Source organism: Pyrus communis, chromosome 11 (genome assembly GCF_963583255.1).
Source record: "Pyrus communis chromosome 11, drPyrComm1.1, whole genome shotgun sequence".
NCBI lineage: Eukaryota > Viridiplantae > Streptophyta > Magnoliopsida > Rosales > Rosaceae > Pyrus > Pyrus communis.
In genome coordinates this window covers 22,153,798-22,181,428 of record NC_084813.1, presented here as the reverse complement: position 1 = coordinate 22,181,428, position 27,631 = coordinate 22,153,798, and the positions used below count along the sequence as shown (strand labels likewise).

General features: G+C 38.7%; 6 protein-coding genes across 8 annotated transcripts; 4 read left to right on the top strand and 2 right to left on the bottom strand.

The window, feature by feature from the left end:
• Positions 1-19: 19 nt before the first annotated feature.
• On the top strand, positions 20-5,316 carry LOC137707814 (uncharacterized). 2 transcript variants are annotated; one of them, XM_068446729.1, is made up of 9 exons: positions 20-231; positions 792-1,317; positions 1,530-1,611; positions 1,744-1,819; positions 2,283-2,363; positions 2,640-2,776; positions 3,218-3,470; positions 3,677-3,740; positions 4,432-5,316. In XM_068446729.1, the coding sequence occupies exons 2-9, from the start codon at positions 840-842 to the stop codon at positions 5,064-5,066; spliced, it is 1,806 nt and encodes a 601-aa protein (XP_068302830.1). In that variant the 5' UTR covers positions 20-231; positions 792-839; the 3' UTR covers positions 5,067-5,316. The 2 variants fall into 2 exon arrangements, with proteins under 2 accessions (XP_068302830.1, XP_068302831.1); XM_068446730.1 differs by having other exon boundaries at positions 787-1,317.
• Positions 5,317-7,015: 1,699 nt separating this feature from the next.
• On the top strand, positions 7,016-10,879 carry LOC137708705 (uncharacterized). The gene is made up of 5 exons (XM_068447838.1): positions 7,016-7,748; positions 7,856-7,958; positions 8,276-8,468; positions 8,561-8,791; positions 9,318-10,879. The coding sequence occupies exons 1-5, from the start codon at positions 7,531-7,533 to the stop codon at positions 10,877-10,879; spliced, it is 2,307 nt and encodes a 768-aa protein (XP_068303939.1). The 5' UTR covers positions 7,016-7,530.
• Positions 10,880-10,944: 65 nt separating this feature from the next.
• On the top strand, positions 10,945-16,267 carry LOC137708706 (histone acetyltransferase HAC12-like). Its single transcript, XM_068447839.1, has 11 exons — positions 10,945-11,217; positions 11,301-11,579; positions 12,129-12,257; positions 12,383-12,583; positions 12,684-12,826; positions 12,930-13,230; positions 13,728-13,867; positions 14,076-14,154; positions 14,422-14,814; positions 15,070-15,296; positions 15,428-16,267. Exons 1-11 carry the CDS (start codon positions 10,945-10,947, stop codon positions 15,468-15,470), a joined length of 2,208 nt encoding a protein of 735 aa, XP_068303940.1. The 3' UTR covers positions 15,471-16,267.
• A 1,404-nt stretch (positions 16,268-17,671) lies between these two features.
• Positions 17,672-19,802, top strand: LOC137708704 (transmembrane ascorbate ferrireductase 2-like). The gene is made up of 4 exons (XM_068447836.1): positions 17,672-17,981; positions 18,482-18,530; positions 19,064-19,263; positions 19,357-19,802. The coding sequence occupies exons 1-4, from the start codon at positions 17,838-17,840 to the stop codon at positions 19,663-19,665; spliced, it is 702 nt and encodes a 233-aa protein (XP_068303937.1). The 5' UTR covers positions 17,672-17,837; the 3' UTR covers positions 19,666-19,802.
• Positions 19,803-20,285: 483 nt separating this feature from the next.
• Positions 20,286-23,568, bottom strand: LOC137708703 (uncharacterized). Of its 2 annotated transcripts, none has more exons than XM_068447834.1 (7): positions 22,861-23,568; positions 22,617-22,751; positions 22,128-22,498; positions 21,261-22,005; positions 21,076-21,169; positions 20,915-20,969; positions 20,286-20,778 (listed from the first exon to the last, which is right to left on the bottom strand). In XM_068447834.1, the coding sequence occupies exons 1-7, from the start codon at positions 23,366-23,368 to the stop codon at positions 20,716-20,718; spliced, it is 1,971 nt and encodes a 656-aa protein (XP_068303935.1). In that variant the 5' UTR covers positions 23,369-23,568; the 3' UTR covers positions 20,286-20,715. The 2 variants fall into 2 exon arrangements, with proteins under 2 accessions (XP_068303935.1, XP_068303936.1); XM_068447835.1 differs by having other exon boundaries at positions 22,128-22,453.
• A 733-nt stretch (positions 23,569-24,301) lies between these two features.
• Positions 24,302-26,601, bottom strand: LOC137707875 (cyclin-B1-2-like). Its single transcript, XM_068446808.1, has 4 exons — positions 26,430-26,601; positions 26,194-26,294; positions 25,374-25,471; positions 24,302-24,640 (listed from the first exon to the last, which is right to left on the bottom strand). The coding sequence occupies exons 1-4, from the start codon at positions 26,553-26,555 to the stop codon at positions 24,540-24,542; spliced, it is 426 nt and encodes a 141-aa protein (XP_068302909.1). The 5' UTR covers positions 26,556-26,601; the 3' UTR covers positions 24,302-24,539.
• Positions 26,602-27,631: the final 1,030 nt, after the last annotated feature.

Sequence of the window (27,631 nt, the reverse complement as noted above, 5' to 3'; positions counted from 1 at the left end):
AGGTAAGAAAATAAAATAAAAAAAGAAAAAGCAAAAGTCAATGATTTCTCCACACTAGAAATATAGCCACAAATAGCTGCGGCGGCGAGTCCGCGTTGTTCCGTACGCCGCAGCACACCCAATCATCGCCTCTCTCTCTTTCTCACACACACTCGGAATCCGTGGCGTCTCAGGACTTCGATTGAAGCTGCGGTGCTTCTGTACAGAGACCCTAATCTCACTCAACTCAAGGTAATTGCACTCTTCAAATCCCTAATTTCGAGCCCTTTTCTATCAATTTTCTCTTTTCCGTTTGGTTGCCGAGAAACCCTGGATTTTAGGTAAGAAAGTAAATTAGCTTGAAATGGAGCTTGAATCCGTTCACAATCTTGTGTCATTGCCAACTTGTTTCCATTTCAATTAAAAATTGTTCGCAATCTTGTGTCATTGCCTACTTGTTTCCTTTTCAATTAAAAAATTTCTTACTTTTTTGTGAAATTAGTACTAATAGATTATGGTTTATGCTTCAAGATTGGATTTTTGAGTTGTGGGGGTCTGGATATCTGGTTAATTTGATTTTTATTTTTTGTATAATTACTGTATTTTGGTGGTGTTCCCGACTCTTAAAGCTCCAATTTTATTTCGTAATATTGGACATTTCAACTTAAAGATCGAATTTTTGAAATATATTTATATACAATATACATGAGTGTGTTCATGTGTTTAGTTTAATTTACTTAGTGGCGGTATTTGAGTTCAGTATCGTACTTGGTTGGTTTTCTGATCTACCAATGATTTTTTATGTAGTGCAGAGTACTTTCTGGGTGTTCTCTTACAAAAGAAGTTGCTTCTTCGTAAATATGGAATCCGAGAATTTTATTGGTCTCCTTGCTTCTGGTGGTGATTCTGTCATTGAGAATGTGGGGCACGAAAGTGATGTTCAATATGAAGTTAAAGAAAATGGGGAGGATGTGGGGCAGGAAGGTGATTTTCAATGTGAAGTTCAAGCTAACAGTGAGAACCTGAGGCATGAAAGTGATGTTCAATATGAAGTTAGCCATTGCATGCTGGAATCAAACCTTGAAAAAGAATTGGTTGAAGGTGATTCGGATATGGAAATCGAGGACATAAACAACCTCCCTGCCTTGGACAGTTCTTGTTCGGCAAATGTAGGAATCAAATTAGGGGGTAACGAGGACGGGGATGCTCATTGTATACTGTCTGAAACTGTTACAGTTGCAGGGGAGTCAAATGTTTTGTTCCCAAGGGTGCATGAAAATGGTTGCCTTCCTGTCCAAGATTCAAGTACCTTTAAAGTCCCCAAAAAGGGCGGCACTTGTATCCTTCTTCCACATTTGTTTTTTCTTAAGGTTTTCTCCTTGTTTATTTTCAAGCACTTTCCAACTGTGTAACTTTGTGGCATGTGCAAATAGGTTTACTTCTTCAACCATATAATGCAGTATGTTAAAATTAAGAATACTGAAATGTAGGTTCTCTTCATTAATACCATGATATTTGAATTTTTGTTATCCGTAATTCAACATTGCAAGCTGTATCAGGTGTTAAGAGAGCTAGAATGACAGTTGATGAACATAAAGCTTCAGTTCGTGTGACATATGAGTCGTTGACAAGGTGGGGTTGGAGTAACCATTGTTGCATAATGTTTTCATATGCACTTAAGCAAAAAATACAAAGCATATAGATTATGTCCAATTGCAGTTTTCCATTTCTCAATTTCTTAATGAATTGTCATAATTTTTCTAGAGCTAGTAAACAAAAGCTTGAAGAACTATTACAGCAGTGGTCAGAGTGGCATGCAAAGCATATTTCTTCATCTCAAGTAAGACTCCTCGTTTAGTTGGCTCATCATATTGAATACTATATCTTGTGACGTCACTTTCTGTGGGATGGATCATCCAAAGTGTTAAGTTTTAAAGAAAGTTTAACTTCCATTTTCTGTTTGAATGAAGACTCGCTCAAAATTCGGGGCGGGTTGAGTTTAACAATCCTAGGTTTTGGAAGTAATTTGGAACATTTGGCATAGAGAGGTGGCTTGTGAAATGCAGTAAACTTTGAAGAATGATTTTTTAATTTTTTTTTTGTTATAATTCTGGTTATATGGCATTAAAGCAAGAGTATCTTAGAGAATGAGAGGTCTTCAATTGGTAGAGTCCAATCAATAAAATCGCTATTACCCTGTTTTGATTTGTTGACTAAAATTATGATGATGTGTTTTCTTGCCTTATTTTTGTTTTTCTTTTGACTGTTGGGTTTATGATTACTTGTATCATGTGATCTTTCAGGATTCTATTGAAGTAGTGGAATCAGGTGAAGAGACCTTCTTTCCAGCTCTTCATGTTGGCGTAGAGAGGACGTCTGCGGTGGTATGGTCCTGCTATTGTGCCTACTTTTCTCTATATGCGTTTTGTCTGCTTGAGTTTGGGTGCTTTTCTGATTACTTATCAAAATTTCGTATTATACTTAGCTGCTAAAGTTATGCAGCCACTAGTTGTTATACTTGGCTGACATCTCCTGATTTAGCTTTCTTCAATTTGTTAATTTCTCTGTTTGTCACAAAAACTAGAAAACGGAATGTTTTATATAAATTTCATTGTTTAATACCATTTGTTAGTTTTTCTGAAGTATTCTTTCATGTTCAGTCTTTTTGGATGGACAACCAAACACGGAAGGCAGATAACAACGAATCCAATGTTTTGGATAACAATGATGTGCCCCTGTATGATCGGGGTTACGCCTTAGGTTTGACTTTGGCTGGTGGCTCAAGTAATGCAGAGGGGTAAACATTTTTATCAGTATTTTAAATATAGTAGGATCATGTTATTGGTTTTATGTTTTATGATGATGGTATTACTATATTTGTTAAATTTTTTGTAGTTGGTTCCTCATTTTTCATGTTTTGGTTTAATCCTTCTGATAGACATGTTTATGTCCTTGATCTTCTTGAGGGAGAAAACACCAGATAATTAAAAATGAATAATGAGTATCAAGCGTGAAGGGTGATTGGGCTCTGAATATTGTTAGGTGTCTAAGTAGAGATCTTCATTTAATCCTTAATCTCGTCATGACATGACAATCAGGATGCTTTGTATGGTAATCTGGTGGTGAAATGTTTGAATCCATTTCATGGTTGTCTTCAGCCTGACTTCTACGTATGAGCAAAAAGTTGTTTTGCAGATGTTTGATATCCTTCTTTCTTTATTTTTATTTATTGTTTCAGAGGCTTGGAGATTATAGATGATGCAAGTCGTTGTTTCAATTGTGGCTCTTATAGTCATTCATTGAAAAATTGTCCAAAGCCTCGTAACAATGCTGCTGTCAACAGTGCCCGTAAACAGCTCAAGTCCAAACGTAATCAGAATGCTAGTTCTCGCAATCCAACACGATACTATCAGAATTCTCCGGCTGGAAAGTATGATGGTTTAAGGCCTGGTGTCCTCGATGCTGAGACACGGAAGCTTTTGGGTCTTGGGGTAAGTGATCACTCATTGTGTTTAATACAGAACACTTGTTATTGTCTACTGGTGTTCCTTCGAATTATGAGGCAAATACTGTTAGTTGAACGTTAAGCTCCTATTCCAGATTGTATTAGTATAGAAGCTTAATGATGTGCTTGTGGTCACATGAGTCTAGAATATTAAGAACCGATTTATTTATTTATTTTTTTGCTTGTGTGCAGGAGCTTGATCCACCACCTTGGCTTAACAGAATGCGAGAAATTGGTTACCCACCAGGATATCTAGGTATTTGAATATATTTTACTGAATTGGCAGTCACTTAAAGTAACCGATTATAAATAATTGTTGTAGTTCCATCACAGAAGTACCAAAAAAAGAAAAAACTTGGTGAAGTGTTTTCAAATTTACATTCCATTTTGCCAATGACCAATCAAAGGGAGAAAGAAAGTAGTTAGGTTTTCAGCAGGGAATTGATCTGGCCCTTGTGTCCTCTAGCTTCATTTACTTTGTCAAATTTTTATTAGGCAGAAAAAAAGCTTGTGGGTCTGATTTGATGCATAATCAATGGAAAGTTGCTGAAGCTCTTATGGTTGAAATGTTATTTGCGGGATTAGGCTGTGCATTCGAAACATATTCGAATAGTACAGTTCAGAATTTAATATTGCAATTTAATGCTTGATTCTGGTACAGCATTGTTTGTGGCTGTGCAATGTGCATTTTGAAGAGATTACCCAGCATTCGCAAATGTTTGAGGTTTTTTGCTTTGTGATGTATGGGATTTTCATGTGCTCAGGTTATGGAGAGTGATGTGCTAAAATCCTGGATAGCACCCTTGACCGTCCTGTTTTCTAGAAATATCAAACCTAGGTTTCAAAAAACTATTTGTTAGCCGTACTTTTAATTTATTGTACTTCCCTTTTCCTTTTAGATTTAAATTCTGTTTTCAAGTCATAACACCTTGTCTTGTCATTTTTAGATGTAGATGATGAAGATCAGCCATCAGGGATAATAATATACGCTGATGGGGAAATTAAGGAAGAACAGGAGGATGGGGAAATTATTGAGACAGACTTTGCTGATCCAGTGAGGAAGAAGACGGTCAAATTTCCAGGAGTCAATGCACCAATCCCAGAAAATGCTGATGAGAGACTTTGGGCTCCTGGACATGCATTTGAAGATCTCTCTAGGAACCGTTCACACAGCAGAGTGAGCCATCATTCAGAACCTGTCAGCAGAGGGCATCACCGCGAGCAAAGGTGGTCCAGGGATTATAGAGACGATGGGCCTCCTGGCGTTGATCCAGGTTTTGCGCCATCTAGTTACCCTCCAAGATATGCTAGTTATGATTACGGATACAACTCTCACAGTTCAAGTAGTGCTTCAGCACCAAGAAGTCCTACCTTCGGAAGGTCCCAGTCAGACAGAGGTAGAAGAATCCCGTCATTCAATGAAGGTTCTTTTCCATACTCCAATTCTCGTCATTCACCAAAGAATTATGACTCGGGCAATACTGAAAGTTGGAACGATGGAAGCAGGAATGACTACGACCTTGATCTTTCAACTTATAGTAGGGATAGGCTAGACAGGCATCGCCATCACCGCAGGAGGTAATGGCAATGACATGTAGCTAGTAGAGATGCTTACTGTGATGGATATAGGGATAGTTTAATCCAAGGAGGGAGTTGTACAAAGAACTAGATGTGATGAGTTTAGATGGCTCTGTGATCATCAGCCGCTGTTGTTGTATGTTTTTCTCTAATTTAATGTACTCGAAGATTCGAAGTTTGAAAGCTTTGTCGTTTGGCCCGAACCTGTTTCGGGCCTCATCAACATTTAAATAAAAATAAGAAATTATGGTAGAGTGAAGTTAAGGTGCAGGGAGTTCGGGTTTTGTCAAGAACTACTATTTGTTTATTAAAAAAAAAAAACAAAACTTTTATACTCATAAGGGTTTTGTCATTAAACTCGCAGAAACTAAGGGTTTCCCTTTTCAATTATATGCCCATTTTTCTACTGTAAGAAACAATTACATTGTTAGGAGATAAACGCTTCAAACCCGATACTTTAGAAAAATATCTTTTAGAATTCTAAGCTAAGAATTAATTAAAACATGACAAGTGATTGATTTATCAAATGACCGATTGATTTTGAACGCTATTCCGCAATTTATAAATCCAATGACTGGGTTTTTATTTAATAGCAATAAATGAAATAACTTCACTCATCTGCTTCTAATCAAACTATGCAAATTATTTGGCGCGCAGAAAATGGCACGCATATGAGTAGCACCCAACAAATGGATGGTTGTGAGATTTTTTTTCTACAATTTTTTTCTAATTCTCTGACTTTTGGTAGGTGTAAATAACCTTTAATCTAAAATATTGAGTGCTAAAACTATATTAGAAAAAAAAAAATTAGAGAAAAAAAATTTAATATATATTATAATTTTTGGAACTAAATTATTTTGGAAATAACTTCTTCTTCAAACTTCATCACATATAAGATTTATTTTTTTGTCATCAATCCCTATTAAGATATTTCAAACCAAAAAGAGAAATAGTGGGCTTTGTTTTAGCAAAAAAAGAAATACTTGGGCTTTGAGCTTGGATTTCCCTTTCTACTTTATTAGGGATTTCCTACCAAAACGATGGTGAAAAATAAAAGTTTACCTTACTATTTAAAATTCGATACTTGAGGACACTGAATATTACGGTTTGATGATATTCTTATTTATTTGGAAGTGAGATATATTCAGTTCAAATCTCGTCCAACTTAGGCTGCTCATAATGTGGCTTAGCTGAACTCCCAATCCCTTAAGTGTAAAAATATCGATGTATTAAAAAAAAAAAATCGATACTTGAGGGTCAAGCTTATAAAATTGTGTATTTACTTATTGACAAAGGGAACGCCAACGCAAATTCATGTTTGGGCAAGGAGAGAGACTTAAGCACAACTGGAATCGAATATTTATTTGTTTACACTTTTTTTCGCATGACATTTAGATAGACAAAGGTAAAAATGGGAATTTGGGAATACACACATCACCATTCTTCTGCTGTAAAGGTTTTTTTGTAAGTGTAGCCGGAGCCAGATATTTATCTGCCTATTATGCATCTCTTAACTCGTGTGGCGCATTAAGACAGAGCTAGATATTATTCGTTTATTACACACATCTTTACCTGGGTGGCGTAACGAGATAAACAGAGGTGAAAAGTGGCGTGCGGGTAATTTGGTAATATAAAACACCCTTCTCTCCTGTGCGGGGAGTAAAACCTAGGTTTTTTCTTGGATATTATATAAGTATTTCGACTGACTGCTCCTGCTTTGAACTTGTCTCTCTCAAACATTCACTTAAACTATTCAATAAAAAGCTTCAGTGGGCCACCACCGATGGTAACGTCGAGGACGCAAACTTCAGCTTCAAGCCAATAAAGAAAAAGAGGAAATTACAGGTCTTTTTCCTTAAACCCTAATCCCTCTTTATTTTTTCCAATTAGGGTTTTTCTCGATTTCCCTTCTTTTTGCTTCCTGCTGATTTTTTTAGGGGTTTCTGACTTCGTTGCTGATTGCAATTCGGCTGTGGCCGGCGGCGTTAAATCCCAATTCTTGATTCCGACTCGCCATTGATCACAATTTTGTTGCGTAATTTGATGATTTTTAATTTAAAAAAAAATTTAATTGAATGGTTTTTAGTGGGATAATTTGAGCAGCGAATTGCTGAATTTTGGATTTAGGGGATTAGGGATTTTAGCTTTCGGTGGGGTAAATATTTGTAATTTATTGAAAAAAGGATTGATAATTGTATTTGCAAATTGGGGACTTGAGCGAATTGATGAATTTGATTATTTTAATAGGATTTTGAAATTTAATTTAGAATAATTTGATGGTTTCGCGTGGAAAATCATGATTTAAACGTGGTAATTGGTAAATGTTATCAAACAGCAGCTGCATTGTTATCGAGATTCTTATTTTGTGGATGAAACTTTAATAATTTCCTGCAGCGTTGATGTACGCTCAAACATTCTGTTTGTAATCTTCCATACTAAATGTTCGGTAATTTACAGTTTCAGCATGAATGAAGTCTCATAAAATCAGCAAGATGGATGTACAAATATACAATTCAGAACAAACTCCTGGCCAGATGCCTAACTACCCAAGGCTGAATTCAAGTCCTTTTTTGCCGGGAGGGGATAGTTTACGTTGTCAAGCGTTGAAATGCCCAGTAGGTTACTTGAGGGATTGGCGCAGAGGTCCTAAAGTTATCCGCTTTCGTAATTTCGTGAGGAAACTACTGTAAGTCTCTTAAGCTCGCATTTCAACATAAGCAGATACATTAAACTACGCTTGCGTAGTCTTAAGCATTTGTTTTATTTGTTCTGACTTTTGAAATTCTTCCACAGTAATGAATACTTCTTAATACGTACCAATTACGGGTGTGGAGAGATGGCATCTGATTATGCGGCTGTTGTGGAGAACCAGCTATTTATGGAGGCTACTTCTGAGGTCTGCATTCACATTAAATTGAATTTAGCTTGATAAGTTTGTTATTTTATCCATGTTTTTGCTACTAAATGGGAAAAACTTAATAGCCAATCGTGGCCATGCTATTGGAAATACTTTTTGTATTCTGATGCTTGATAATTAGTCCTTGTAACATGTTTTTGAGTAACTCGGTGACCTCATCAACTAGCTTCAAATTCTTTAAAGAAAAAAACTTGTTACTTGAATCGTGTAGGATATATTTTTGCTATCTTGTCTGCCTGAAACTTTATGAATATGTGTTAGTTATCCTGAATTTTTCAAATTTTCATATATTTTAGGAGGAGTATGTGAATGTGGAAACATTATCTCATCGGCTGCAAAAATTACTCAACCTATATGATGCAAACTCCAGTCAACCAGCAGTTTCTGCAGAAACACCTTTCAACTGCTTGGGTGGTGCTAGTAGATCTGACTCTGCTTGTAATAATGCATTCATAGCTAACAATGCTGACGATGTTAACCTCATAAAAGGTGGGCCATTTGAACCGTCCATCATAAACATAATTAACAATTGGTTAGTTTTGGACATATTTATCTAATAGCGTAATTAATTTCTCTTGCAGGGTTCCCTTTTAATGGTGATAAGCAGGGAGATACTAAAAGATTCATTACTTCCGATGAACTGGACATGCATTTCCTGACAGGTCTAAGACAGGCTTCTACTGAGACTGTTGTTCCTCTTGAGGATGCTTCAACATCATTCGCTGCATGCTCCAATGCCAATCAAGGATATCTGAATTACATTTCTGACATATCATCTGATTGTCAGGTTCAACATCAACATCTTGGCCATGGTATGGGTTTGTTTTAGGTCCCCAAATCATATAATCTGAATTACATTCCTGGAGATATAATTCTTGATTCCATATTTAGCTACAGGCTACAACTTAGTATCTAAATGACAAAATCCTTTGAGATTTTTGATGACTTTATTGGGATGTCTTGGTTTTGCTCTGAATTAATGTAGAAGTAGTATTATTGTGTTCTTATTATGAAACAACATAGTTGGATCCAAGGCCATATTGCTCATGCTCCCCAAGTTCTCCCATTTTACATTTGATAAACTTGCTATATTGTATGTTCACTGATCCAATATGTTCTCAAGCAGACTATTTGCATCTGTTTATCAACAGGCGTGCACTTTTTTAGAGTTGTAAATTATGTTATTAGAGAATTTATATTTCTAGAAATAAATATATTATATAGGAAAAGTGTAAAACATACTTGAGTTTAACTAGTCTATCCGCTCAAACATCTTCACTAAACCCTTTATGCTGTTTGCCTGTTTCTAAGAAGTTTTTTTTTTTTTTTTTGGTGAAGTTGGATCCTCTAAATTTGAAGGTCGTTTGGGGTGTAACAAGAATGCTCGATCGGTTGTTTTTCCATCCACAGAGGGAGAGTTTTCAGTGTTTTCCTCTTCTAACTTGCTGATCCCGCAACATGTTCCAACGGATGTTCCTGTAGTCTCCAGAGAGATCTCAACTCTTGAGGATATATTGCAATCTTGCTCCCAGATGATAAAGTCTCAACATAACCGGAAACGACCCCTTCATCCATTAATGTGGTCTCAGGTTCCTCCAGTACAGTCACATGGTGCTCAACAGTATTCTTCAGATGGACCCAGTGCAGGAAACATTGAAGATATGCTGCCTTTGTCAAAAAGGTTGAAGATGGGTAACAAAAGTGGAAGTAATCATCTATTGGCTCCTTCAGTTGTTGAACATTGTGTTCCTGGAGGACTTTCATATCTGCAGCAACAGTCTGAATCTCCTACATCCATTAATTCTGAGGACATAGTGCAATCTTGTTCTCAGATGATAAAGTGTCAACATAACCAAAAACAATCCTCTCATCCATTGAAGCAGCCTCAGGCTCCTTCTGAACAGTCACATGGTGCTCAACAGTATGCTTCAGATGGACCCAATTCAGGAAGCCTCAAAGATTTGCTGCCTTTGTCAAACATGTTGAAGATGGATAATAAAAATAAAAGTTCTCATGTATTGGCTCCTTCAGTTGTTCAAATTTGTGTTCCTGGAGGACTTTCAGATCTGCATCAACAGTCTGAATCTCCTATATCTATAAGTTCTGAGGATATAGTGCAATCTTGCTCCCAGATGATAAAGGCTCAGCATAACCGAAAACGACCCTTTCATCCATATTTGCAGCCTCAGTTTCCTCCTGAACAGTCACATGGTGCTCACCAGTATGCTTTAAATGGACCCAGTTCAGGAGATATTGAAGATAAGTTGCCATCGTCAAAAAAGTTGAAGATGGAGAACAAAAATGAAAATTACCATATATTGGCTCCTTCAGTCGTTCAACCTTGTGCTCCTGAAGGACTTTCATATCTGCAGCAACAATCTGAATCTCCTGTATCTATTAACTCTGAAGTAACGCATGTGGAGATGGAACCTGTAAATAATTCCATACAAGAATCAATGAGGATCAATGACGTTACAAAATGTGATTCTGACAATATCCTTGAACTGAACTCCGAGAGTGTGCCCATTCCTTCTGGGGAAGGATCTGCTTGTCATCAGAGGGAACAGATAGACCTTACTAGCAGTAGTGAGATTATAGACAATGTGAAAGAATTTTCTGGAAGAATGGGGTCGAAGAGTTTCCAATTTTTCTCGGAAGATCTTAAAGAGGGAACTGTGAGGACTGAGTTCATCCAGACAGAGCCAGAACCAGACTCTGATTTTGAGGAAGTAATAAAGCCACAGAATCCAGAAACAAATAGTGTCCTATTGACGGAACCATTTAAAGAAGAGAAAATCAAGGAACATTTATCGAATCTTGGGCAGAGCATTGATCAGGTAATAATTTTATATTCATCATTACTACTGCTCCAAGAGTTTCAACTTTTTTTAATTGCCTAGGTTTTCATTCATTTAGCATGAAGGGGTAATATTCTTATGCATGTTGTTTAAAACAGAGTATCTTGATGGAAGACAGAGAAAACAGTGAGAAAGTGTGTCAGTTGTGCGCATTAGGAAAGCTGTTTTTTGCCCCTGCACAAATATATTGCTCATGCTGTGGTCTCCGTATCAAGCGCGGTGTAAACTATTACTGCACACTAGACGAGCATAGTTCACGATATTGTTTTTGTAACTTGTGCTATAAGGGGTCTCGAAGAGGAAATATCTCATTTCATGGGAGCCGTGTCTCAAAGGCAACACTTGGTAGAAAGAAGAACGATGAGGAAACTGAAGAACCGGTAAGTAAAGTCATACTGTCTTCTTATCTTCTGAGATCTTGAAAGTAATTACTTAATTCCTGGGGCTTTTTATGTGCTTGCAGTGGGTTCAATGTGATAAATGCAAGGGCTGGCAACATCAGATATGTGCTGTCTTGAATGATAAAAGTGCTTTGAGAGGCCAAGCTGAGAACACTTGTCTCAAATGCTTGTTAAAAGAAACAGAATGTGGGGAGCTCAAGAACTTACCAAAGAGTTCTGTTTTCAGTGCAAAAGATCTGCCAACTACCATGCTTAGTGACCATATAGAACAAAGGCTCTTTAGGCGCCTCAAGCAAGAGAGAGAAGAGAGAGCAAAGGTCGAAGGAAAAGAGTTTTTTGAGGTAAGAAGCAACCTCCGATTTGGAATTTTGTACTTTCAGCTTATCTGATTTATTTTTCATTCTACTGAGAATTTTATTTGTTTTGAGATTTGCGCAATTTTGATCACTGGATAGGTTTCGTGAGATGAATGCCTAGCGATTAGGAATAACCAATTTAATCATGGGCTGCTTGATCTTTATTTTCTATCTAATGAAGTTGCTTGTTTTGGATAATCATGTGTGTATCATCATACAGAAATGTTGATAATCTAAAGTCCTTTGAAGCTGCTTGTTTGTTATGTTTTTTCTTAATGGGTTGTTAGGTCCCGGGAACAGAGGGTTCTGTTGTCTAAATGGTTTGTTTTGTTGAAAGTGTAAAAAGAATATATCCAATTTAATGAGAATAAATACTCTGCCTTTAAGTCACATGCTAATCAACTCAATCACTTTGGTTCAATGTAAATTAAATTTTAACTTGAAAGTCCTGTTTTGATATTCACACAGAATGTATTTACAGTATACAATCCTTTCTGTCTACTTATTGTTTATGTTTTGTTTGATGATTGTTAGGTTCCAGGAGCGGAAGATCTTGTTGTGAGAGTAGTGTTATCTGTTCAAAAAACACTAAAAGTTAAGCAGAAGTTTTTGGATCTCTTTCATGATGAGAATTACCCTGCTGAATTCCCATACAAATCAAAGGTGAGACAGCTTTTACAATCCATAGACTTCTTTTTCCCACTGAATCTCCTCTCCATCAGTATAATTGCTTGTTTGTTACAACTTCAGGAAAACCTAATTGCACTTTTTTTTCTTTTTGCATCCAGGTTATTCTTTTGTTTCAGAAGATTGAAGGAGTAGATGTATGCCTTTTTGGATTGTATGTGCAGGAGTTTGGCTCAGAATGTAGTCACCCGAATAAGCGTTGTGTTTATATCTCATATCTGGATTCTATTAAGTACTTCAGGCCAGAGATAAAAACCGTGACTGGAGAAGCTCTTCGTACGTTTGTTTATCATGAAATACTGGTAGTTACCTCTTTTCCCTATCATTATTTAGTCCCATGTTATTGCTATGTAAATCGACACATGTTTACTTACATGTTCTGTTTTGCTATTTTTTCTACAGATAGCTTACCTTGAGTTTTGCAAGAAACGAGGTTTTGTTACGTCTTACATATGGGCTTGTGCCCCTTTAAAGGGTGAAGATTATATATTACACTGCCATCCAGAAATGCAGAATATGCCCAAGCCTGAGAAGCTGCGGCAATGGTCTCCCTCTCTCTCTGTCTCTCTCTCATGTGTGTTTGTTTGTCTTTGTGTATGCATTTCTGCATATTTTCCTTCTCTGATTTTAACTAATTCACTTGTGCAGGTATCAGTCAATGATAAAAAAAGCAGCTGAAGAAAAAATTGTGGTCAGTCACACTAATTTATATGATCGGTTTTTTATCCCCACTGGGGAATGTAACTCCAAGGTAACAGCAACTCGTTTGCCATATTTTGATGGTGACTATTGGTCTGGTGCTACCGAGGATGCGATCAGTGCGATTGAACAAGGGATGGCAGATACGCAGAAGAAATCGAAGAAAACAATAACAAAGAGAACTTTGAAAGCCATGGGGCATACAAATCCTTCTGATGGCTCTACCAAAGATATTCTTCTGATGCAGAGAGTAAGTATTCTAAACCTTTTCCTTTCTAATTCTTCCTACTAAATTGGTGGCTTAAAAGTTATCTTCTAATTATCTACTTCTTCACTTTGCATACTCTAGATGAAGCAACCTTGGTGGCTTAAAATATACCCTATCTAGTCAAGTGAGACCAGTGTGTGAACTCTGATAGATATGGGTACAAACAGAGCACAAACTAATGCTTGATTAATACGATCACCTTCATTTTGATCTGCTACTTCCCTAGGGTGTAAGGCGGGCAATATATTATCCAGATTCTGTGGTTTCCTGGGAAATATCTATTCCTTGATCACAATATCAATATTTGAGTGTGTGAATGTTAGCCTTAAATTTCAACAATGATAACAGTCAATAGGTCTTCGGAAAGAATAAATTATTTACACGAGCATTGTCAATTGCATTAATGCTATTAATAGATTTACCCTCTTTTTCTACCTGTTATTATCTCTCGTCTTATTTTGTTGCGTCTTCCTTTTTAGATGGGTCAAACCATTTTACAGAGTAAGGAGGACTTTATAATTGTCGACATGCAGTATGTTTGCACGCACTGTCATGAAGCAATATTATCTGGACGACGCTGGTCTTGTGGTCAGTGCAAAAGTTTTCACCTCTGTGGAAGGTAATGAATCACTCTGAAGTCTCTCCTTCTCTTCCAAACTTTTTATGTCTCCTTTAACAAGAATGTTCTCATTGAAATGTAGTATTGTTCATCCTTCTTAGCTACCTGATATCTTATTTCCCATCAAGGAACAAGTGGGATGAGCACTACTACATAATTGATGTGTAATGTTTTATCTCTATTTACTTTTTGAATGTATATGTTGCAGATGCCATGACGCTGAGCGCAAAAATTGTGGACAGGACATTCACATCTCCATCAACATGGAACGACATGTGCTTTCTCAGGTGAACTTTAAACCTTATGAGCTCTATGGTATTCTATTAGCCTGCCCAGTAGATAACTAAGCGAGTGGCAAAGGAAACTTAAAAGTTTATACCAGTCAATTAGTGTTAACATCTACCAAGCTTAAAATAATATGAACCGGCCTAGGTACCAGTTTTACCAAATGCATTGTAGATTTAAATATATGCTCCCGTTAATTGTTAGAGTGATATATTTGTACTTATAAAAATTAAATCTGATTAATTCGTATGACTTTTGCTCTTTTTCAGGTTGTGGTGGAGGATATGCTTTCTGACACTAAGGACGAAGATGTTATTTCAAACAACAATTTACTTGAGAATAGGCATAGTTTCTTGAGCTTGTGTGAGAAAAAACACTATCAGTTTGGCACACTTCGCCGGGCCAAGTATTCCTCAAAAATGATTCTGCATCATCTCCATAATGCTACTGCGCTAACTTCTGGGAATACATGCAGTCTGTGCCATAAGGATGCTGTGATTGATCAGAGATGGGTGTGTGAAATGTGCCCAGAGTTTGATGCTTGTGCAACATGCTATCGAGAGAAAGGAAGCTCTTGTCATATTCATAAGTTGACTCTAAGTTCTTCAGCTAGCCGTAGCCATACGACAGAGAGTCAACAGGCACCAAAAAAAGGATTTCTGGTATAAAAGTTATAATTTTTAATATTTCAACATTTCTTCGGACTTGCATGTAGTAGTTTTCATCTTTTCTCATGATAATATTATTATTAAAAATAATGATAAATATAATATTCATCATTCCGTCTTTGCAAATAGTAATTTTAGTTGGCCAAAGGAAAAGTTGCACTGTGCATGCGTGTGTACGGTTTTTGGTGATGTTCAGTTTCTTTGTCAGGTCATTATGCTTTAGACTTATAGCGTAAAAATGTGGTGCAGATAAGGGAACTGCTGGATGTTTTACAGCATGCAACTACATGTTACCCAACCAAGATTCAGCCTTGCTTTTACCCAAACTGCCTCCAAATGAAGAAGCTAATCCACCATGCAGTCAAGTGCACGGTTCGGGCTTCAGGAGGTTGTCAGTTCTGTAAGAAGGCATGGTCCGGATTGATTTTGCATTCGTTAAACTGTAGAAAACTGAATTGTACCACACCGCGTTGCATGTGAGTATTCTTTGCATTTAGCCACCATCCCCTCCACACAAAAAGGGGTCTTGCTTTTTTCGTTTTCATTATCTGCATTACCATAATTGCTCTATTTTTTTGCTCATTTATCGGATTATTTGGTATTGAAGGGACCTGAAGAAGCATGCAGAAGAGCGTCGGCTGAAGAATTAGTCAGGTAGTGAGCAGTGAAGGCTGCTAAGAGTTGATAGTCTAAAGTGTACAGAATAGGGCAGGATTGTCAACAGTGGCAGCCTAATGTATAGAAAGTTGAGCTTCCAGCGTTAAGTGTTGCACCGCTCAACGATGTTGTCAAATAAAAACACAGTAAAATCTGAGTCTAGTACCAACCCCATGTATACAAACTTTGTGGCATTCCTTCGGATGGGTTGTGACTCAAGGGGTTGGTACGGTTCCAAAACAAAATAGGCTTAGAAAAGGTATGCTTTTGATAACTGGTTAAGGCTCTTTCTGCAGTCCTTACCCCTTCCCTGAACAGATAGTTTTCTTGGACATCAGTAGACGAGCGCCTGTTTAGAATTGGTAAATCAGAACCTCTAGTTTGAGGCAATCACAGTTTTTATGTCTTCTTCTCGTTCTTTAGGTTTCTGATGTAATCTTCCGGTGACTTGATCATTTATGTACTTGTACATGTAAATTCAATGTCGTTTTTTAGTATTTACCAGAAAGAGCTTTGTTGTGTTGTGTCTTCTCTGTGCTGTAGTTTTTTGAAGGAGGTTTTGAGCTTGGAATCTCTTGTTTGTCAATCAGCTAATTCTTCTGCGAGAATGCCTCGAAAACAAGATAATTTTTCATTAAACTGTTGAGCGTCGAGCAATGTATTAGAAGGCCGAGGCGTGGGCCAGGCGTCCAAAGGATAGCCTTGTCTTAAATTTTTTTTAATATATATGTTTTATATATTATACATATAATTGTATAAAAAATAATATTTTGTATAATAAACATCTATTCTCAATTTATCATTCAAATCCGTTCTCAATAATACTTTGTGCCTACTTGTAGCTGTGCCTATTATTAGTGTGCTGTTGCTCTTGAAATGCATTGCTACTTTAATGTGTTGTATGGTCTGAATATGCTTCCTATTTTTGGTACTAGTTGCCATCTTCCGCTCGGTGAAGTTGAAAATGCAAAGCGGTACATGGTGTTTATGTAGTTTTGTGTTCCGAATCGGTAAAGGTGTATGTTTTGTGTCATAATGTTACAATGTTGTTTATGTAGTTTTATATATTTTAGTATTATATTGATCATAGCCTTTGTATCTACTTTAACCAATATCAAGTATTCGCCGTTAAGATCATCACACACAAACTATATAAAAAAAATTAAAATAAAGTAAAATCAAAAAATAAAAATCTCAGAGACCCTAACCTTTAAAATTGGGAATTTGTGGGGCTTGCTGACGGCGATGTTGCTAGGTGACTTCGGTGGGGTGACAATGGCTGAGCTGCTGTGTGTTTTGGTCTGGCGACGCGAGAGGAGTGAAGAAGGCAAAGGCGCGATTGAATAAAAGAGATGAGGTATGGTCCGTATGGAGATTGGAGATTAAAAATCCTTACCCAAACGGCATCGTTTTGGGAGGTTTTTTTTTTTAATTTTAACAAAAAAAAGACAAACAAGGTGCCTAGACGTCTTGAGGCACACCTCCGTCGCCTCGGCATCTCCGGTGAAGCCTTCTACCCACTCCCTCAAAACAAAGGCAGGAACACTGACGCCCAACCTCAAAGGACGCCTAGGCGAGCCTTTTAAAACACTGATGTCGAGACATAAACGTTGGTTGTGACTAGAAGCTCTTGAACAATAATCTTAGTCTATAATTTGTGAAAATTTTCAGTTAAATAAAAACAAAAACTAAAATGACTAAGAATATCCTAAATTTTTGTCAAATTATTTTGACTCATTGTTTATCAAACTGGGGGTATTCTAATCATTTTTTTTTTTAACAGAAGTTTTTCACGGAAGTACCAGAAAATGATTGAGGTGGAGAAACTCAGCGATCGCTTCTATCAATTTCAAGTCTTTGGGATAAAAGTGAGAAATTATGTAAATCTCAGACACTATTTTAACTAAAATGGCATAACAAAATGAATACACAAAGCAGGAGAGCAGTATGGTCGGAACCAGAACCCCTCCAGACCCGAAGGAACTGAGCTCACTCATCAAATGATCTGGGCCACTGAAATTTGATCCAACGGCTACAAATAAGGGGCCTCATTAAAAGTTATAATAATTGTAGCTGTTTGATCAAATTTCAATGAGTCCGGAGAGGATCCGGTTCCAGTATGGTCACGTGCCAAAAAACCCAAATAAAGAAGAATGGTCCTACGTGTACTAAAGCTGACGTGTCATATCTCAGTTGAAAGAAAGCCTGAAGATCATTCGACCGCCACCACCTTCGTCGGTCCGCGCAGGAAACAGATCCAAAAATTGAAATCCCCAAAATAAATCCCCCTTCTTTCCCTGTCAAAACCCTAAAATCTCCGTCCCTGAAAGATTTCAGAGCCTAAGGAAGAAGAAGAAGAAATGGCGGTTCCGGTGGTCCCGTTCCCGATCTTGAATGCAGTGAGGGTTATAGGAGTGATAGTGGCGGCTCTGGTGCTCACGTGGAACGTTCATTTCCGCGGTGGATTGGCTCTCATTTCCGATGACAAAAGTCTTATTTTCAATGTACGTCTCTGCCCAAATCCTCATTTTCTCTCACTTTCTTCTACTTAAAGTTCTAATCTTGATTTTTCAGAATTTCTTTTATATTAATCTGTTGGGAAATTAATTTCGAATTTTGTTTAATGGTTGATGGGTTTGCTTAGTTGACTTCTACTGGGTACTGGGTTTATCATGTAATTTGTTTTAAAGCTTAATTGTTGTCGAGTCATGCAATACTATGTTTCTCTTCTTTGCTTGTATCTTCCGTGTGATCCCCCGCTCCACTCAAGTTCGAATCTTCATTCTCCTAGTTTGGATTAGATTATGCTATTGTCCCGATCAAAGAAAGCTCATTCTATTAAATTTTTGTAGTTCACTATCATCTTGAGCTGGAAATTGATGCTTCTTTGGCCAATTTCCTGGTTGTTTGATCTAGGAGAAATTTCTCTTTGTAAATTAAGCATTTGGTGCATTCCCATTGCTCTCTCTCTCTCAATTTTATATGTTTGTCGTGTTTGTTGTAGGTTCATCCGGTATTAATGGTGATTGGGTTGATACTGCTCAATGGAGAAGGTAAAGTTTCTGTTCTTATGGCACTTGGCTCGGTATCTAGTTACGGATTTCTCAATGATGCGTCTCCCTCCCTCCCTCCCTCCCTCCCTCCCTCCCACCCTCCCTCCCTCTCTCTCTCTCTCTCTCTCTCTCTCTCTCTCTCTCTCTCTCTCTGTAATCTTGCATTAAAGTTATTGTGATTACCTTGGGTGATTGTGTCCCAATACAATGAGTTCCTAGAGCAGGCCAAGGATGATAAGTTTGATGTGTTTGTGGAAATATAATCGTATCGTATGTTAAAAATGTTCTTGATGGATTTTAGATGTAATCGGGTACTTTTCTTTTTCCTCCTTTCGCAAAGAGTTGTGAGAGAGCAATAAGTATATTTTTTTGTTCATCTTGTGTTTCAGTTACAGGTGGTTTTATTTCCTTTGCTTTAAAATGTGAAATAATTCTATAGGGGATTCTATGGAATCTGTGAAGTTATCAACTACCTGTATGCTTACCAAAATTGCTATGAATTTGAACCATCCCATGTTTCTACGATGATGCAGCCATGCTAGCATACAAGACGGTTTCAGGAACAAAAAACTTGAAAAAATTAGTTCATCTTACACTACAATTCCTTGCCTTTTGCTTAAGCATCATAGGCGTATGGGCTGCTTTGAAGTTCCACAACAATAAGGGCATTGACAACTTCTACAGTCTGCATTCCTGGTTGGGTCTAGCTTGCTTATTCCTCTTCACCCTCCAGGTACCTTTATAGTTACTGTTTTTCTTTGCCTGAGAAGATAGCTTGTACTACTTTTTTTTTAGCCAGTTTTCACCGAGGTTTTCTTTTCCCCAGTGGGCTGCTGGATTTGTAACGTATTGGTTCCCAGGAGGCTCGAAACACAGCAGAGCTAACTTGCTGCCATGGCATGTATTTTTCGGTGTTTATACTTACGCCCTTGCTGTTGTTACAGTAACTACTGGTATTTTAGAAAAAGTCACCTTCCTCCAAACCCACCAAGTAATCTCACGCTATTCAACCGAGGCTTTGCTCGTGAACTCTCTCGGAATATTGGTCGTTGTTCTGGGAGGTTTTGTTATCCTTGCCGTTATTACTCCGATGAATAATAATAGAGGTGATGTTCTCAGAGGACCAATAGAGTAAGCACAAGCTGCTCAACTGTACTGACTTTAGTTCACAAAGAAGGCATAATTTTACCCTAATATATGGATTACAAGATTTTGTTACTGTCAAAAGATGAGTGTATTAAAGTAACAATTCCTTTGGTTCTTCCTTTCTCATCTGTTATTTATTTATTTATTTTTGCAAAATGGTTATCATTATTGGTTCTTTGCAAAGCAAGGGTAAGGCTGTGTGCGAGAGAAGTTTGTCCCCTTCCCCTCGTAAATCAGGAAGCCTTGTTGGCTTGGGTCTCCCTTTCTGGTTATCATTATTCATGTCTTGGTTTATTGATGGCATGATATGGCATCTGGAGGTTCCATTTAGGATAATAGGGTGGCAATTTCAGACGCGACTCAAAATCTTCGCTGATTTGGAACGTTGCGCTTTCGTTTTTAAATAATGATCTGGATTTGTATAAGAAGAAAATTGTATAATCATCCAGTTGAGTTCTTAAGATGTAAATTGTAATCAATGGCAAGAGACTTGTAACAGAAGTGTTACAAGAGCATTCATATTTACGCCTGAGGTCCTGTGGTTGATTCTCTTCCTACTCGTATAGCTTTGTATAAAAATAAATGAATAGAATTGAAAATCGAGATGGTGCATTTTTTTAATTTATAATTATTAAGGTGAGGAGCAGAGTTCAAAACTAATACAATAATTTAGAAGATGACAGAATTTCGAACACGTGACGCATTGGTGAAACCCAACACCCTATCGGCCAGTATACTAGACCACATGCAGAGCACGGTCATTAAAACATACCAATACCACAACTCCCAAGTAGAACAGGCAAAACTTGTGTAACATAAATTTAAAACATCTGACTTGTGTCTCAATGACTCAATCCACAGACAGACACAGATAAGAGTGAGTGAGATCAAAAGCTAAAAAAAAGAGGAACTTCTGGCTCTGGTCTTCTTGTTTGCTAAAGGCTGCTGACTCCGAATCCACTGATTTCAGCATGCACATATAATTTTGAAGAAAACTCGAGAACCATAAGACCATTTCCGAGAGGGGAATATAAAATGATCACATCCACAGGTGTTCTCTTCCGTATTCGCGCACAATGACGGGCACGCTTGTGGGTGGAACCTAACAAAAGCACAAAAACATACGCGTCATCAGTCTTTTTCCTAATGAGAATGAACAGAAGTAATCTCATGAGCCATGAGTCGTCGTGATGACTTGCAAGTTCAGAATTTGTTGCAACAAGAAGAAGGGGACTTACCATGCCATAATCCGTGATTATCATTGAAATGTAATCTGATGGCAGTGCATCATAACTGCCAATGACAAATTAAAACAGGAGTGCACGGTTACTATGGGGAGATTAAAGCTGAGAATCGCGTTAAGTGCACAACACAACAGAATAATAAACACTTTACGTACATCAGATTCAGCGGTTGAAGATTTTCACAATTCGCGTGACCATCCAAAGGATTGACCTCCCTCCCAGGAACCTTTAAAATGACATCTGGATCACCTGCAAGAAGAACCATTACCAGAGTAACCAAGCAAGCACTTCTTATAAAAACTTTTCAGAATGACCAAAGCTCTATGCTACGAGTGCATACCGAGCTCATTAGAGCATATCGAATCAAGCTGTACCCTTTCATGAAACTTATATGCCTCACAACATACCAATACAGGTACACGGAATGCATGAGCTACCATAGCAACACAAGCAGTCCCAACCCTTGAGTAAACTGTTCCATTAGAGAGCACTGAAGAAGCGCCTAGAAAAACTCGAGTAACTTCATGCATGATATAGGAAGCAGCATTTATATGAGTGTAAGTGCAGCTGAGGCCCTTTCCCACCAACCTACGAAGTAAACGCTGTCCTTCAAGCTTTGGACGAGCGTCTACCACCACAACGCGAAACTGTTTGCCAAGCTCATGGGCATGCAATAGCAACATTTCAACTGCAGAGGATGACCCGTACGTTAGAAGAACATCACCATCCCTGATTTTGCTAACTGCATGCTTGACTATCACGTTGTCAGCAAGTATAATCTTCTCGGCTATGAACCGATCAATATCTGACTGGAGAGATGCTTTTGCTTCTGACTCGGACATAGTTAAAGGTAACTTGGCAATTCGGCTCTTCAGAAACCGAATTGCATTCCCCATGGTGATTGAAAGTGGCCTGCACTCACTGAAAAATGAAACGTAACTACTTATTTTTGCTGTCAAATCCCTACTCAGGTTTTTCTCTGGTGGTGTCGAATAGTCTTTAATGGCCTCCTGAAGTGCTAGAAGCATGGCAATACAACGAGCATTACCACCCGATATATCTCCTGATAAATACTGTAACCCAACCTGACATTCGTACAAAAAGCTACAATTAGATGGAACCGTAATCTCTTTTATAGTGACATTAACCTCTCGACATCATCAAGCAAAAGGCTCAAACCAACAAGCTGACGTAATCATCTAAATACCTTATAAACAGCAGGATGCACAGGGTCAAGTTGGAAAAACTTGGACTCGAGATCAGGAAGCTGAGTTCCATGCTCGTATTGAGGCAAATGCCTGAACAACTCAACCCTGTTCCTGGCCTCAGTTTGCTTAACCACCGACCGCCTTTTCGCCTTCTCCACACGACTCTTATCATCATATTGCATTCGCGGATGAGGAACTTCTTTCTTCCTCTCTTTCTCAGGCGGACGTTCACTGCCACCACCTCCGCCACCGCCCTTCTTCTCAGATACCGCCACAGATGATTGTGACGCAAGTTTCGTGGCCTTAGGCGGTTTCACATTTGCTGCTGCCGAAGCAGAAGCAACAACAGAAGGTGTTTTACCTCCATCAGCTAATAACACAATGCAAGGAACACATTCATAATCAACATACGAAATTCGAATTCTTTGAATACAATTACATTTCTATTAAAAACCACTTGTGAATCAGTAAAAGCTGGAAAAACATACCTTTCGCAGCGGCCTTAGCTGCTCGTTGAGCTTCCTGAAGGGCCCGCCTTTCGGCTTTCGTTGTTTTCTCTTTCAGTGGCTTCGAATTCCCAGCTCGCTCGCTTTGCACTTCCGTTGATGCATCAACATCTTTCTCTGCAAAAGTTTCAATATTTGTTTCTTCAAGCTTAGCAATCACAATATGCCTGAGCTAAATTAAAATCCCAAATCAAATCAAAGTAATCGAACAGCAATCAGCAATTACCAGAAATCCCAGAAGGCATCTTAACCACGGAGACAGTCATCAACCCACTCGCGGGGACGCTACTCGCCTTCACGGCAGCCGTCAGATCGAACCCTCCACTAGGAAACGAAGAAGACGTTGTCAAACCCCCAGCTGCTCTTACTCTTCTGAAGGTTCGACCCGGCGACATGACGACGTCGTTCAGGAACTCACCATTCCCCATCACAATTCCATACGACGACGACGCAGTAGGAGGCGAGGTGGGGAAGAGCTCAGAGGAGTTGTTGTAACTCTCGACGAGTACAGATTCTCGGCGGGCCGGTGAGGCGGGAACCGCAGGAAAAAGAACCGGACGGCTGGTGTCGGAGGAGTGACGTGGCGGGGGGATCATTACCGGAGAGAGGGAGTTACCGGAGGGGGAGTTGGAGACGGGAGGCGAGGAGGAGGCGATGGGGTCGGGCGAGGCGAAGAACCCGACTTGTCGGACCTTGGGGTCGCTGACTGCGCGGGGAGGCCGGCGAGGGTCCATTTGGGAATTTGTGGGTGTGGAGTGAGGGTTTTGGGGGGTGGGGAGAGTGGGTTTTGGGGTGCGGAGAGAAGTTTGGGGGGTTTGGATCGTTGGATTTGATCGGCGAGGGGAGGGAGAAGACGGGAAGCAGCAGAGAAATGCAGAGCGCGTGAAAAAGAAGTGGGAAATTTCCACTTCGTAACTGTCGTTTGATGTTTTTTTACATTATCGTTTGAAAGTAGAACAAAAATGGTGACTGCTTCTGCCATTGAGCATTATACACAGGGCCATTGACGATGACATAACAAGATTCTCAAAAGATTCTTCATCTTTTTCAAAATTTGTTACTTACGTGACTAACAAAATAATCCGCATGTAAAAGAGTATCATTAGACTGTAACGTTTGTGATATAAAAAAGCAGAGTTTAGAATGATTTTTGTAGTTCGAATAGCTTGCACGAATGATATTCATATGAAAGGCTCGAATGGCAGTGAGCATAATGACATTCCCATGAAAGGCTCGTCTAGAACTAGCTTGCGTGAATAGGACCAGTTTCTGTTAGAAGTGTTTTTAATTCGAAGTGTTTTTTGTAAAAACACATGGAAGTTCCTTCTAAAGAAGCATTTGATACCTGCTTCTCTACAAAATGCTTTTTACGAGCCAAAACTCTAATGTTTATCTTTGCATTTGAGATTATGAGTTTGTGTTCTCCTTCCTCTAATATCGCTTGCATCAAGCGAACAAATGTACATATGCAATCTGGCGTTCATATTGTACCTATTCACCAATGGGAGCAGTGCAGAAGGATAAAACGGGAGTGGAAATCACTATATCGTTTAAGAATGTTTTGACGAGCAACATTTAGTAATCAAAATCCGAAGCAACGTGAATGGAACAGATTTATAAGGATTCTGATAGAAACACACGCATGGCCACAGCCAAGATCAAAGAGGGGAGCTAAATTTTCAAAAATAAATTGAAGTGCCAAATAGAGGAACTGTTATTGGATAGAAGATAACCCAATACTACTACAGAGTACATGTAACACCACAATATCAATGCCTGGACCTTTCTACTCACAGCGCCACAGACAATCAAATTTTAAGAACAACGTTGGCATCGAAGTATAAGCCCATGCATGACAACCGCAAGGTTACAATCCTCCTCTTTCGGGAAGGAAGTCTACAGGGATCACATAAAGCTTGGGGCGACTGGACCCTTTGAAAGTCCAAGGCGAACTTCCATTGCATGATGTGTGTCCACAGGCCGGAAGGTTTCAGATTCCCGGGGGTCTGCAAATAGCACAACGAAACATATAAGAAACCAAAACACCCAAAAAAAAACATCTGTATGCGTTTCCCTTGCTAAAACGGCTCCATAATATAGCTAACCAACCAGGCAGACCAGACTTTTCTGGGGAATGACTCAAGAAAAGGTGATTGATTTAAGGAAAATTGGACAATCTGGACTTCCTAGGTTTTACTAAGATCGACTGACCACCTTAGAAGCTTCGGCTTCTATATAAGTATGCAAGTTCCAAAATATAAGCATACTAACTGCATTTCAGGGATCAGCATGCAATTAAAACAATATATGCCATCTGGGGGATAAAACTTCACTAGTTTAGAGCAAAAAGTGATAATTCCACTCAAGAAGAAGTTTCAAATCATTACTTACTGACCCCTCATTGTTATATTTAGCATCTTGAAGATGAATAGAAATTAAAAGACAAATCAAATTACAGAACGCAAACTCCTAATGACATCAACACTATTTGAAAATGAATTGATCAGACCAAAAAAGGCTGCATGTTTCTAACTCATGGGGCTTACTAAGGATGTTTAAACGAGGCAAGTACAAGAGGACCCTGGTTGGTGACCTATTTACAAAGAGGAATGTAATAAGGCTCCAATTGATCATAAACATTGAAGGAGTTCAAACAAATAGTTCAAAGAGAAAACCAGGAACAGTTAAAGCTTCAGATAGCAAGATTATTTACTAGGTATAAGAAGAGTATTTTCTTACCATTCAGGTAATCCTCAAAGCCAAAATCATCCAATCTTCCGGTCATAGCCTCCAAACCCAACATTGAAGAAGGAATTGGTCCAGCAGGCCTCTGGAATCTGCAGTTGTTTCAAAGAATAGAGTACGATTAGTGACTCAGATTTAACTCCAGTTTACAAATTTATGCACTACCTAAACTAGCAAGCATTGGTGTATACAAACTAAAGAAAATAAACACTCAGTGTTTTAAGCTCCATGATATACAATTACATCCACCAATAATATACGGACTTCGGAGAAAACTCAGACTACAAAACAAGATTCTGTAAGTTCTTGCTTACATTCATACTCAGTCTGGATATCTGACAAAACTAAAAGCACCTCAAATTGATAGGGACCTGGTGTTATAATCAACTCAATATAGAGGATGCGAAAGAACATAAGAACACAAATTTCCATCATCTTATTCCTAATTGAATCAGTTTTTCGTCAATGAGTGAGAGATAATGACCCAAATCGGGCACAACCTAAGAGCACAAACTGTAGAAAGAGATTAACACCTACACAGACAGAACCACCAACAAAGCTCTAATGCAAAAGTTTCATACTGAAAAACCATTCCGATACATAACCAACAATTCCACAACGATTCCAAACAAAAAACGTAACAAGGTTTCGCATAAAAAGTCGGCGTAATATACAAATACAACAAGAAAAAAACCCTAACTTTTCAACATAGCAACACATGTATACTTCCACTCAATCATAAAAATAAGAGGAACCCATTACAACAATTCACAAACACAAGTCAGACTTCGACAAAAACAAAAGAATCGCATACCGAGAAAGGATTTGCCTTTCGAGATCCATCTTCAGTGGAAACGCACTTCCATAAGTGTACCCCAAGATTTTCCTATTTATCTGCTCCTGAGTTACCTTCGCCTAAAACCCAACAAGTAAATGAACCCAAATCAACAAAATTTAATCACACATCTTCAATTCCAAACAAACAGCAACGCAAATCAAGAGAGATAAGAGAGCAAGAGAGAGAGAGAGAGAGAGAGAGAGGAAAAATACCGATTCCAAAGCAGATTCGACAGGGTGAGCGCCGACGAGGTCGCTCTTGACGCCGTGAAGTCCGAACCGAAGGGCGTCGTTCTGGATTCCTCCGATTTGGTGCTCGATCGTCTTCGGTGCCTCCATTTTGCTTTCTCTGGTTCTCCCTTCTTTTACAGCAAGCAATGTATTTTGTACAGACTTCGCTGCAAGATATAGTGGCCCGGGGGGGGGGGGGGGGGGGGGGGGGGGTTGGGGGTTGTGGTTGGGGGGTGTGGTTTTGGTGGGGTTGGGGGTTGGGGTTGGGTTTGTTTTCAGAATTTAACTTCAATTTTTTGGGTTGGGTCAATTGGGTTTTTAGCTGCGAGCCCATGTAGTCTTGATTCAGGCCCATCATTTTAACTGTGTTGGGCCCAACGGTGGTTGTTGGGTTTGCTTATGTGGGCTGGTTATTTTATTTTATTTGTGTAATGCTTCTTCTTTTTTTATTATTTTATTTTGGGCAAAAGATTGTTTAGTACTCTGAAGTTTCGTGGTTTTCAACATTTAGTACATCAAGTTTTTTTTGTCACAGAGTCATACCTAAAGTGTTAATTTTGAAACAGTCTCATACATTCGTTAGTCAAACTGTTAAGTCTGCCGTTAATTGATGACTTGGCGCTTATGTAGACAATGATTGGGCGCCGCGTGGATTTTTTTAACAAAACCGTCTTCTCCCTCCCTCATCCCCGCACCCTATCCCTCCCTCATCCCCCGCACCCTATCCCTCCCTTCTCTCTTCTGTAACCAAGGTCTTTGGGTTTCAGGTTCGAGTACGAAACCGAGATGTTGATGACCTGACTCGACTCATCGTACTCGATCCACGAGTTCACCAAATCGCCGCTCTTGAGATTGATGTCGACGGCATCCAGATCCAACTCGACATGATTCCTGTTGATGTCTTTTCTCTTTCTCCGTCACATCACCTCCAAAGGGTTTCTTTTGTAGCGTAATTGAAATGGTTGGGCGCATATTGACCCATGTGCTTTTCTTTTGTTTGCTCTTGAGATCAATGTCGACGGCACCCAGATCCAACTGATAGGATTTTTACCACCTACAAAAGTAAGGATAAAAACACTTAAAAATACTTGCAAGAGTACAAAGTTGTCGTAGTATAGCAACTCAAGTAAGGTCGTTTTCCACAGGGATTGAATGAATAATTTGTGTTTAAAACCAACTCTTAA